Here is a 10,001-nt window from a genome sequence, read left to right on the forward strand (position 1 = left end):
TAGACCTACGATGTTTGTAGTAACTTGATCGGAAGTTTCATGATCACTATCATTAGCTTCCACTTCAATTGGTGTAGGCTCCACAAGAACAACTTCCTATGCCCTGCTACACACTGGTTGAAGTGACGGTTCAATAACCTCATCAAGTTTACACCATTCTCCCTCTCTATTCTTTCGAGAGAAACTTTTCCTCGAGAAAGGACCCATTCCTAGAAACAAACAGTTTGCTTACGGATCTGAGACAGGAGGTATACCCAACTATTTTGGGTGTCCTATGAATATGCGTTTATCCGCTTTGGGTTCGAGCTTATCAGGCTGAAACTTTTTCACATAAGCGTCGCAGCCCCAAACTTTTAAGAAACGACAACTTAGGTTTCTCCAAACCATAGTTCATACAGTGTCATCTCAACGGAATTACGTGGTGCAACAACTAGCATGTCAATGATAGTAATGGTATCTAGGGAAATGTTCATCTTGCCTAAGATCCCGCTTGGAAGAAGAACGACTCTGTGAAGCAGACGAACCGACCTAGTCAAACGGATCCTCACACTCCGACACTCTTGCGGAACTCCATCGAGACGAAGCAAACCGGAAACAAGAATCAACACGCAATATTCATCACACACATGCATGATATGATGCACACCCTAATATGATGCATGTCGAGTTTAAATTATGCAAGGCATGGCAATTCACCTCGCGCAAACACTACACATTAAGTGAAGCTCAATATGCAACGAGTTGCATATTGACGAAACTCCATATTTAATTATTTAGTTCACTCCCATTTATTTGCACGACAATATTAAATGTTTTTAAATATGGCAAGGGGTGAAGCAAAAATAATCTACCTATCTAGGCATTTTAAATGAGGCCGAAAACGACATATAGCATATTCGAAACGACCCCGCGTGTTAACTTTGTAATCTGTCCAGATTTTTCCTAATCACATTTTATATTTGTTAAACGGTAAAACAAAGTGGTGCCCGTAATTCTACTTGTTGTTCTAGTCTATTTACATATATGGCTCATCTTCAATGGAGCTACGGTTAATTAACTACGAACTAAACCATTTTTACCCGTTGTCACGCAAACCAATGCAAACGGCATAGATAACAATTTTAAATATGCATGAGAGTTGGAAAATATTGCTCACCACGAAATTCTACACGTTTTACATATCTAATTTGTCGCGATCCGATGCACGGTTTAAAAATTACGGGCGTTTGAAAATCATGCAATATTTTGTGAAACCACTCGTAATTAGCTAAATCGCAGAATGAAAAAAAACAATGCATGGACCGAATCTGGTGGCGTTGGATACTATAGGACGCACATGGCGGGGGATAGAGGGGTATGCAGGGGGCTCACCTCGGGCCTTAGAAGGCCGGTCAGGCTGGCGCGAGAGGCTTCTTGGGCCAGCGGACGCGAGCTGGGCCGGTGCAGCAGGACGCTGCTCGGCCCAGCGGCTGGGCCGACTGGAGGCAAGTAGGAGGTCGGGCGATGCACTGGCAACGCTGGGCCAGCAGTGCGGCGCAAGATGGGCCGGGGCGACTGGGTCGGCCTGCATCCAGCTGGGCCGGGCGAGGCAGCCCAGCCGAACGTCAACGGGGCGGGTGCGGGATCTGGATCTCGCCCAGATCGGGAGGGGAGGAGGTGCTGGCGACGCGACTTGCGGTGGTTGCGCGCACAGGCGGTGGCGCTCCGGTCGGCACGGAGGGAGGGAGGTGGCGGAGGAACTTCGGTCGGTGGAGGCACTCGGGGCCGACGGGGCAACGGCCGGTGGAGCTGCGCCTCGCGCTCAGGGAGGAGCCGACGCGGGACTGCTAGCTCGGGAGCTCGGGCTGAGCGGGGCGGCGGCCGATCCAGGCCGGGAGGGCCGGCTTCGGGCCTCGGCGGGCCTGGCAGCTGGAGGAGGTGGGAGAGCTGTGGGGCTAGGGTTTGTGGGGGCATGGATCCCGAGGCAGGGGCTGGCTGTCCAAATTAGGCATGGAGGGCTATTTAAATAGGGAAAGGGGGGTTAGGGTTAGGGAAATTAGCCCATTTTCAAGCCGTTGGATTGTGATCTGACGGTCCGAAACGGAGGGGTGACTAGGTGGGTGATGTTGGGCTGTGTAGAATAGGTTAGATGGGAAGAGAGGGAATGTTGCAGCCTATGACACGAGAGTTTTAAACACCGAAAACGTCCGATGATAAAACCAGTTATAGTGTCGCTATAGGTTTAATCGTTTGGGTATCAAATGGACTCCAATTGCAACGAAAATTGGCAGGCGGCCTACCTATGTTAAAATAAGACCGCACACCAAGTTTCAACCCAATCCGAAAAAGTTTTATACACCACTTTTGAAAACAAGATTTTTAACGTTGCCGCGGGCGCGTGCGTGTGTGGTTAGTCTCGCAACGGTCCACGACGAAAACGGAGAGAATCGACAGCTAATAACGGATGCACGTTTATAAACTGGCGGCAACAGAGTGTCGATGCAATATGGATGATGCGCATGGTGCATGATGAATGTGACAGACAAACTAACAACACACCAACAACGGAATAAAAGAGGAATCTTTTGAAGCGTCGGTCTCGGGCTGTCACACGTCCTTCCTGATTTGAGGACTTGTAGTACATACCTCAATTCAGAGGGTTTTGGAAAGCCAAATCAAATAAATTCTTTTTGGTCAAAATAATATTTTATAAAAATAGTTTTATGTCCTATACACATGGCATGGTCATTGGGCAGGGATTTGAATCAAGGGGATGGGTGTGGAGAGCAGGAGGATTTTTGGTGATTTAAATCACAATCAAACAAGCAAGCAAATGAAAATTAGTTCAAGCATCACATCACACGAAAAAAGTTTTAGTTGGCCCTAATTTTTGAGCTATGTCAACTTAGTGAGGAGGGGCAAAACATAGGGTGTGACACCTCGGCTCGGCCCATGACTAGTGGGCCGATGTAGTGAGCACCCCCTAGTTTAGGACTCCAATTCCCACCCCTAGTCCGACAACACGCCAACTATTGCCGCACATGCGCATGCGTGGTCCCGAACCCATGACCTGGCAGCGCAACTCCAACACGCCAACTGTTGCAAGGCATGCACCTACATGGGACCCATCCCCTCGACGTTGCTCTAGCATGCTAGTTGCAGCACACATGCCTGCTTGGGCCCCACTAACATGACAGTTGTTGTCGTGCACGCACCTGCTTGGCCACACCCCCTGACCTGACAACGTGGCTCCAGCATGCCAATTGTCGTCGTGCACGCACTTGCCTGGCCCCACCCTTACTCGACAATGCGGCTCCAGCATGCCAACTTTGGCAGCACATGTGTGTGTGGGTTCCATCCCTTGCCCGACAACACGGCCCCGACACGCCTCCCACTCGCGTGCCCCTCCACTCCCCCGTAGTACATGCGACGAAGAAAAACGTGTCGCGAAAACCCCACCTAGCGTGCTCAAGCATGTTTTGGCTTACCGTAGACATGCGTAGACCATGAAGGAGCGGCTTTGTTTTCTACTTTAGGAAGCTTTCTCATGGTTGTCATTTTCCATCCTCGGTGTGATCTCTCTTTATCTTTATGTCCAATTAACTTTTTGACAAAGGAAAAAATATTTGTGACATAAATGATTTTATTTGCCCAAAAAAGGATTTATTTGTGACATTATTTCTCCCTAGTAGTCCGTGCATAAATAAATAGGCAATATTTGTGACAAGTTATCGTTCTTGATGATGTGCATGATCGACGTGCAATTGGCCACACATGTGCCATGCCAAGTCCGTGGCACCATGGCACATCCCTTAAAATAGGAATGAGCCACGGTCATATGACATTTAATTATAATGAATATAGTTAGATGTCGTTTACGATCTGAGGTGTAACTGAACGATTTAGTGCAAATATACGGCTAAATCAACATGTTTGAAACGTGATCTTGAACTATAACGTTTGTGTGAAGAAATATACAATTCTTCGAAAATCTGAGCGCCTACTAAATAATTAGCATATCTTCATGCCAGGGTAGTACATTTATGTACCTTGCATTTTGTAATAATAAAAGAAAAAATGTTCATACTTCCTCTGTAAACTAATATAAAAGCGTTTAGATTACTATTTTAGTGTTCTAAACACTTTTATATTAGTTTATGGAGGGAGTATTTCATAGTGTAATATACACTTACACATGCCGTCGATATAGAAACGCCCTAAAAATATCTGCAGGGGACGAGAATTAAACGGCGCGGCGGTAGCTGGTTTGCCTCGTTCCTCCACTCCTGCCAGGAGAGAAAACCTGATTTGTAACGGAAGAAGAGAAAGATAAAAAGAAAAGACCCACCAAATCTTAACAACCATGGCCGCCCCCTCCCTCGCACGCCCGAAATCTTACCCCACAAGCCACTCCCACGTCCACGGGGACCCACATGTAAGCACCAGGCGCACGCCGGGCGCTTGCGCTTGCGCTTGCGCGACGCCATTAACGAACTGAACGAACCGACTAAACCCCACGCATCCCGATGTACAAAACCTGCCCGCGGCTTTCTCTCCCTCCTTCCTCCCATCTTCGTCCCCAAGGAAACAATCAGGGAGAATAAAAAAAAATTCCTGTGAAATTAAAGGAAGGCGATCCCCAGTCCGATCCCTCCAATCCCCACTTCCATCCGCCCTCAAAGCCGCGAGCTTTCCCCTCGCCCGTGCTCCAGGGCGCGTCGTTTCCGTGCCGGGGATGGCTGCTGAGCTGCGGCTGGCGCCGGCGTTGGCGGAGGAGGAGAGGCGCCTGTGCGAGGAGGAGGAGCTGCTGTTCGAAGACATCGCGACTGAGGTGGGGAGGCTCGGCCTCCGCGAGTCCGAGGTTGAGGCCCAGGGGCGCCGCCAGGGCGACGCGGCCGCGGCAGGCGGCATCCTCCCTCTTCCGGTCGTTCTTGAGCGACCTAGGCAGCAGAGGCCGCCCTTAGCCGTGACGAGGCTTATGTCGCTCGTGGCGCAGGAGGTTGGCCCGGTGCCGCCGCCGCCGCCGCCGCCGCCGGGGATGCCCGGCGGTCGTAGGGTGCTCGACGAATGGTACTTTCCGGGCGATCATCTCAGCCGCGGTCGCGCCCCTGTCCCCCAGAACTTCCGCGCCGCGGGATCCGTGCCCCCGCGCGCCGCCTGGCTTGGCGACGCGTACGCCCGCTCCAGGGCGTTTCCTGGGAGCGCCGCCAGCACGGTCGAGGATATCGTCCTGTTTCTCGCCAAGAACGAGCAAGTGGTGCTCGGCACGCTGTTCTGGGGAACCCCCGAGGAAGCGGACACCGTGGCAGAGGTGATAGTCCAGCACGCCGTCCCTCTCATCGAGAGCAGCCACGGGACGCGCCTGCTCGTTGTCATCCTCAACCGCTGCAACCATATGCTCCAGGAAGCGATCGTCGCTAGAATCACGCGAGACCACAAGAAGTTTTTCAAGATTTGTGCTGCAAGGCAAGTGCATATAACACTCGCGTTTCTCCCTTTGCTTGTCGTTTCTCTTCTTCTAGATTCGCTGCAGAGGATGTTAAATAGTATGAAGTTTGTTTGATATCTTTCAGGTCAAGTGAGGTGGTGAGCATGATCAACTCCTGCCTATCCGAGAGATCATTGGAGCTTCTGAGAGATGCAATCATACCATGGGTGACTCCGCTGATGATGGCTCGCCTTGTGACGGATTCAAGTAGACTCATGGTGGTGCATGCCTTGGTGCAGCGTGTTCCTCATCCATACTTTGCTGAGGTACTTTGAATTTATTCCCCCATCCAGATTCTAACTGGTGCAGATATAGATGTCAATGCGAGGTTATTATGTTGTGGTAGTAACATTTTTGCATGATTTCGTTGTTGCTTATAAAGCAACTCTATCCAGAGCTATAACAACTAAGAAATGGTTTTGCCACTTCATTGTGTTTGTAAGTAACCAATGTGTATATCTCACCAGAATATGTCAAGTTTCTTTTCTTGTCGGTGCACGAATGACGAAACATTGCATTATTAACCAGCTGTAGATTTCCTAAGATGATGTATATACCATTTTCGAGAGCGAGTAAGCACAGGAGTGTGTTATACACACTTGCACTCATGCTAATTTACTGTATTTCTATTTGGAAATTTAGTTGTGTACAGGCTACTAACTTTAATAAACAGTTCCCTTTGCCCAAATGTGCCAATCCTATTAGTACAAATAGTGCTTTTGTGATTCATGTAGATGGACATAGTCCAGTAACAAACTAACAACACTATTGTAATGATGGGGGCATGTTTGGATCTCTTAGTCGCCTTGCTTTGCTAAGCAAGGAAAAGCTAACTCACATGAGCTATGCTCAAGTAAATAAGGTTAGCAAGGTAATGTATTTTGTTATTTACCTTGAAAGGGTAAAATGAGTATATACCGTTAAACAATAACCAAGCACTATTCAGCAGACCACAACATCATAGAAAATCCAACCTTGCCCACATTGAGTAGTTAAATTTGGCTCTTCGTCTTGGCCATGGCCATGAGAAGCAGCTTTTAGTACAGCAAGATTCTGACCAATACAAATACATATCCTTGCTAGGCAAGGTTAGGTGGGCATTTTTGTTTTGGACTGACAAGGGAATCAAGCATGCCCTTGGCTTTAGTTCTCATGTAAATAGGTGCCATGTTAATTTCGAAGTGATAAGGTGGCTCCAATCAAGATGTCTGGACATTAATTTAGATGTAAGAAATTATAATTAAATATTAGTGCGGATAAATGTTGTCGATATGTTTTGCTGAACAGTTGTTTACTAAATTTATCTTTTCTTTAAAATGTATTCATTGACGTGATATCTTTTTCACAGTTCGTAAGTCATCTCTCATTTGCTATTGCGAGAACCGAGAATGAGGCCATATCAAGATTTTGTCTTGCCTGTCGTGTTTATTTCCAGTTTATGTTGCTTGCTTTCCTCCTGTTGTGGCCATATTCCTCTTATTTCCATGTTCCATGCGTTGACATTTTGCATTATATTGGCAGTTTATTTTTGCTGCTGTTGCCACGAACTGCTTAGCACTTGCTATTCATCCGCATGGAGTGTCACTCCTGCAAAGTTGTCTGGAGCATGTCGAATGGACAGAAAAGGATAATATTTTGTCAAAAGTCTCTTGCTGCAGCACCGATCTTGCTCAAAATCGTTTTGGGTAACTATCTATTATGAATTTTGATTATAATCCTACTTACCATCATTCTATTCCATGCAAACACATCAAACTATTATGTGGTAGCCTTTAATTAATCTGAACCATTTAGCCTTTTCAAGCAGATTCCTGCATTTTTTTGTAATTCAAGCTTAGCTCAATTTGTGTGTTCTCATATTTATGCCATACGTATATCTGATACATATGCATTAACCTCTACATTTTTCATGTGTGAGTGTAAACGTTATATGCATGTGCAGTATTTACTTTAATAATACTCCCTCCGTTCGAAATTACTTGTCGCACAAATGAATAAGAATGGATGTATATAGAACTAAAATACATCTAGATACATTCATTATTATGACAAATATTTTCGGACGGAGGGAGTATAATTTAGCAGTGTTATCTCAGAACTGCTAATATAACCTGAAGTATTGGGAAGCAAAAGCTCGAGTTAGCAGTATTGTTGTTCTTTAATGGCCATTATATGAATTTGATTGTCTCAAAACTATTTATTGTTTCTACTACCATCATAAGTAATTTTTGGATATGTTGATCTATGAATCACAACTTTGCGCTCTGAAAGGCTTACCATTTCTCTTTCCTTTCTTTCTTCCAGAAACTACATTGTTCAGTATGTCCTGAAACAAAGAAACCCATCGTACTTGGCAATTATTGCATCCCGCTTCAGATCTAATTATGTGAGACTCTCAAAACAAAGATATAGCAGCAATGTGGTGGAAACGTGCCTAGAAGTGTTTAATGACAGAGATCGATCTGACATTGTTCATGAATTGATTTGTTATCGTCGCTTCAGAGATTTAGTGTCAGATGAGTTTGCTAATTATGTCATCTCTAGAGCCCTTACAACCTGCAAGGTAATTAGCCTCGGCCATGATTTGTCTTCATAGTATATTTTCTAGCACAGGAGCTGAGATGCCAAGAGTTCCTCGCTGTGTCCAGGTTCCCCTTCGGGATCGATTGGCCACTGCTATCCTTTCCCTTCAAAATGTCAATCGCCGTCACCCTCATTGCCTGAAGATGTTCAACACACTTTCTGAGCTTGGCTACAGATATTGAAAAGAAATTAAAATTTTCAGAGCTAATAGGTAAGGACATTTTTCCCTATACGTTGCTATATTAATTGGCACTATACTGATTTAGCAGCCATCTTTGCAGGGTTTCAGGAGAAGTTGTTCCTGTATATTATATGCAGTTCTGGCTGGGGATGTTGTCAACTCATATGGTGGGCGTCATTCCTTTGTAGTGTGCTGGTCACACTTTGTCTCGAGATTAGGATTGTTTGGGCGAGGGGTACCAAAACTCTCTTGAAACAAATACCCCCATCCAAACACACCTTTTAGTCTGTGTGATCTTGAATTTGTCTTGTGGTTTGTTGTCCCATTTCTGTATGTGAGATGTCTCCAGGCGTTGTTGTTAGTTGTTACTTCTGTAGTTTGCTGCCTGTTGTTAAAAAGAGTGAAGAATGCTTGTGTGAGATGTTAAGGTGGTTGTGCTACTAGTTTTTATCAATGCTGTTGTGGAACTTCAGTATTCTATTTGGCAAAGCATACTCAACCAAAGCTAGAGCTAGTTAAACATGACTTATCTTTCTTATATATCTCCTACGCAACATGCAAATACATCTTCCTTGTTTTTATGCAAACTTGTATAAATGTTTTAAACACTGACAACATAGGAGTCAGTGGCATCAAGATCGGTGAAGCGCCTCAATATTTACACGGTGTTCATACTTAATCTTTTCTAGATTGTTTATACGTAAACTAAGAGTATTTATTCCTACATCGCATATGTATTTTCTACCTGAGAAGTATGTCGTTTGACTAAGCACCTCTTTTTGGTGACTCGGTACTCCATTGATTGATTTCTAACACTGAACTTACTGGACCAAACTTCTTGTTGGGATGATGCTGACTGACAGCTCCAATTGTTTGGTTGGTCCGATTTCTACGATTCTAATAACAAGATTTTTTCAAATGTTATCCTGCAGTTTGCGATCTTACATAGGAATTAGAATCTGATTCAAAATTTCCGATCCTGACAACTTGCAACCCACCTTTCTTTCTGTTTGAAGTAGAACGAGAGACAACATAAAGAGATGTAAAATGAATTATTGTCTTTATTAATGATTGAGTACAAGTATATATAGCACCGAGGGGATGCATCCGATAGACGCGATGGTCCGGAGAGACACGAGCAAACAGTTGCGTCCCTCGTGCATGTCGGTTAGGGATAGTGGAGATTCTCCATGGGTTAATTAAATCTCAACACTCCCCTTAATCTACGCTATCTTTGTAGACATTATCATCTTAAAAGCTCCTCCAAAACCCAGTGGGAAAAATGTGAGTATAATATTTGATATGTTGCCAAAACTCCTTCAAACCCAGTGGAAAAATAAGATGAAAATGCTACAACATATAATAGTTGTTGTCTACCTTAACTCAATATGTGAGAACCATAGAGTTTAGAGGACAATAAATATGTCGTATATACTTTCCTAAAAACCCCGATGGGAAAAACAAAAAGTAGTACATATGGTCTTGTGTTGATATTACCTCATTAAAAATCTTTATGAGAACATGTATAGTAAACTCATGAAGGGAAAAAAAGTATAATATGATGCAATGAACAAGAATAATTCAGGAAGATACTCTCCTTGATTCTTGCAAATTTCGAAGTCGTGATATACCAATTCCAGGAACATATTTCTGGAATGTAAAAGTTAGTAGAGACTTCATGAGAAAATCAGTTACGTGATTTGATTTGCAAGATATGCACATAGTGATGTTGCTTATTGCATAATCTGTTTACATCCGGGCAACACAAGA

The 10,001-nt window shown here is 44.7% G+C and overlaps 1 protein-coding gene across 1 annotated transcript; it reads left to right on the forward strand.

The window, feature by feature from the left end:
• Window positions 1–4,437: 4,437 nt before the first annotated feature.
• On the forward strand, window positions 4,438–8,735 carry LOC123395764 (pumilio homolog 9-like). Its single transcript, XM_045090794.1, has 6 exons — window positions 4,438–5,445; window positions 5,553–5,733; window positions 6,989–7,152; window positions 7,772–8,030; window positions 8,116–8,261; window positions 8,332–8,735. Exons 1-5 carry the CDS (start codon window positions 4,715–4,717, stop codon window positions 8,230–8,232), a joined length of 1,452 nt encoding a protein of 483 aa, XP_044946729.1. The 5' UTR covers window positions 4,438–4,714; the 3' UTR covers window positions 8,233–8,261; window positions 8,332–8,735.
• Window positions 8,736–10,001: the final 1,266 nt, after the last annotated feature.

Source organism: Hordeum vulgare, chromosome 5H (assembly GCF_904849725.1).
Source record: "Hordeum vulgare subsp. vulgare chromosome 5H, MorexV3_pseudomolecules_assembly, whole genome shotgun sequence".
Taxonomy (NCBI): domain Eukaryota; kingdom Viridiplantae; phylum Streptophyta; class Magnoliopsida; order Poales; family Poaceae; genus Hordeum; species Hordeum vulgare.

Excerpts from the sequence above, each read along its gene's own strand:
- LOC123395764 (XM_045090794.1), top strand. The coding sequence starts at position 4,715 with ATGGCTGCTGAGCTGCGGCTGGCGCCGGCGTTGGCGGAGGAGGAGAGG. Across the intron at positions 5,734-6,988 it reads CTCATCCATACTTTGCTGAG|TTTATTTTTGCTGCTGTTGC; the intron begins GTACTTTGAATT and ends TTATATTGGCAG. Across the intron at positions 7,153-7,771 it reads CTTGCTCAAAATCGTTTTGG|AAACTACATTGTTCAGTATG; the intron begins GTAACTATCTAT and ends TCTTTCTTCCAG.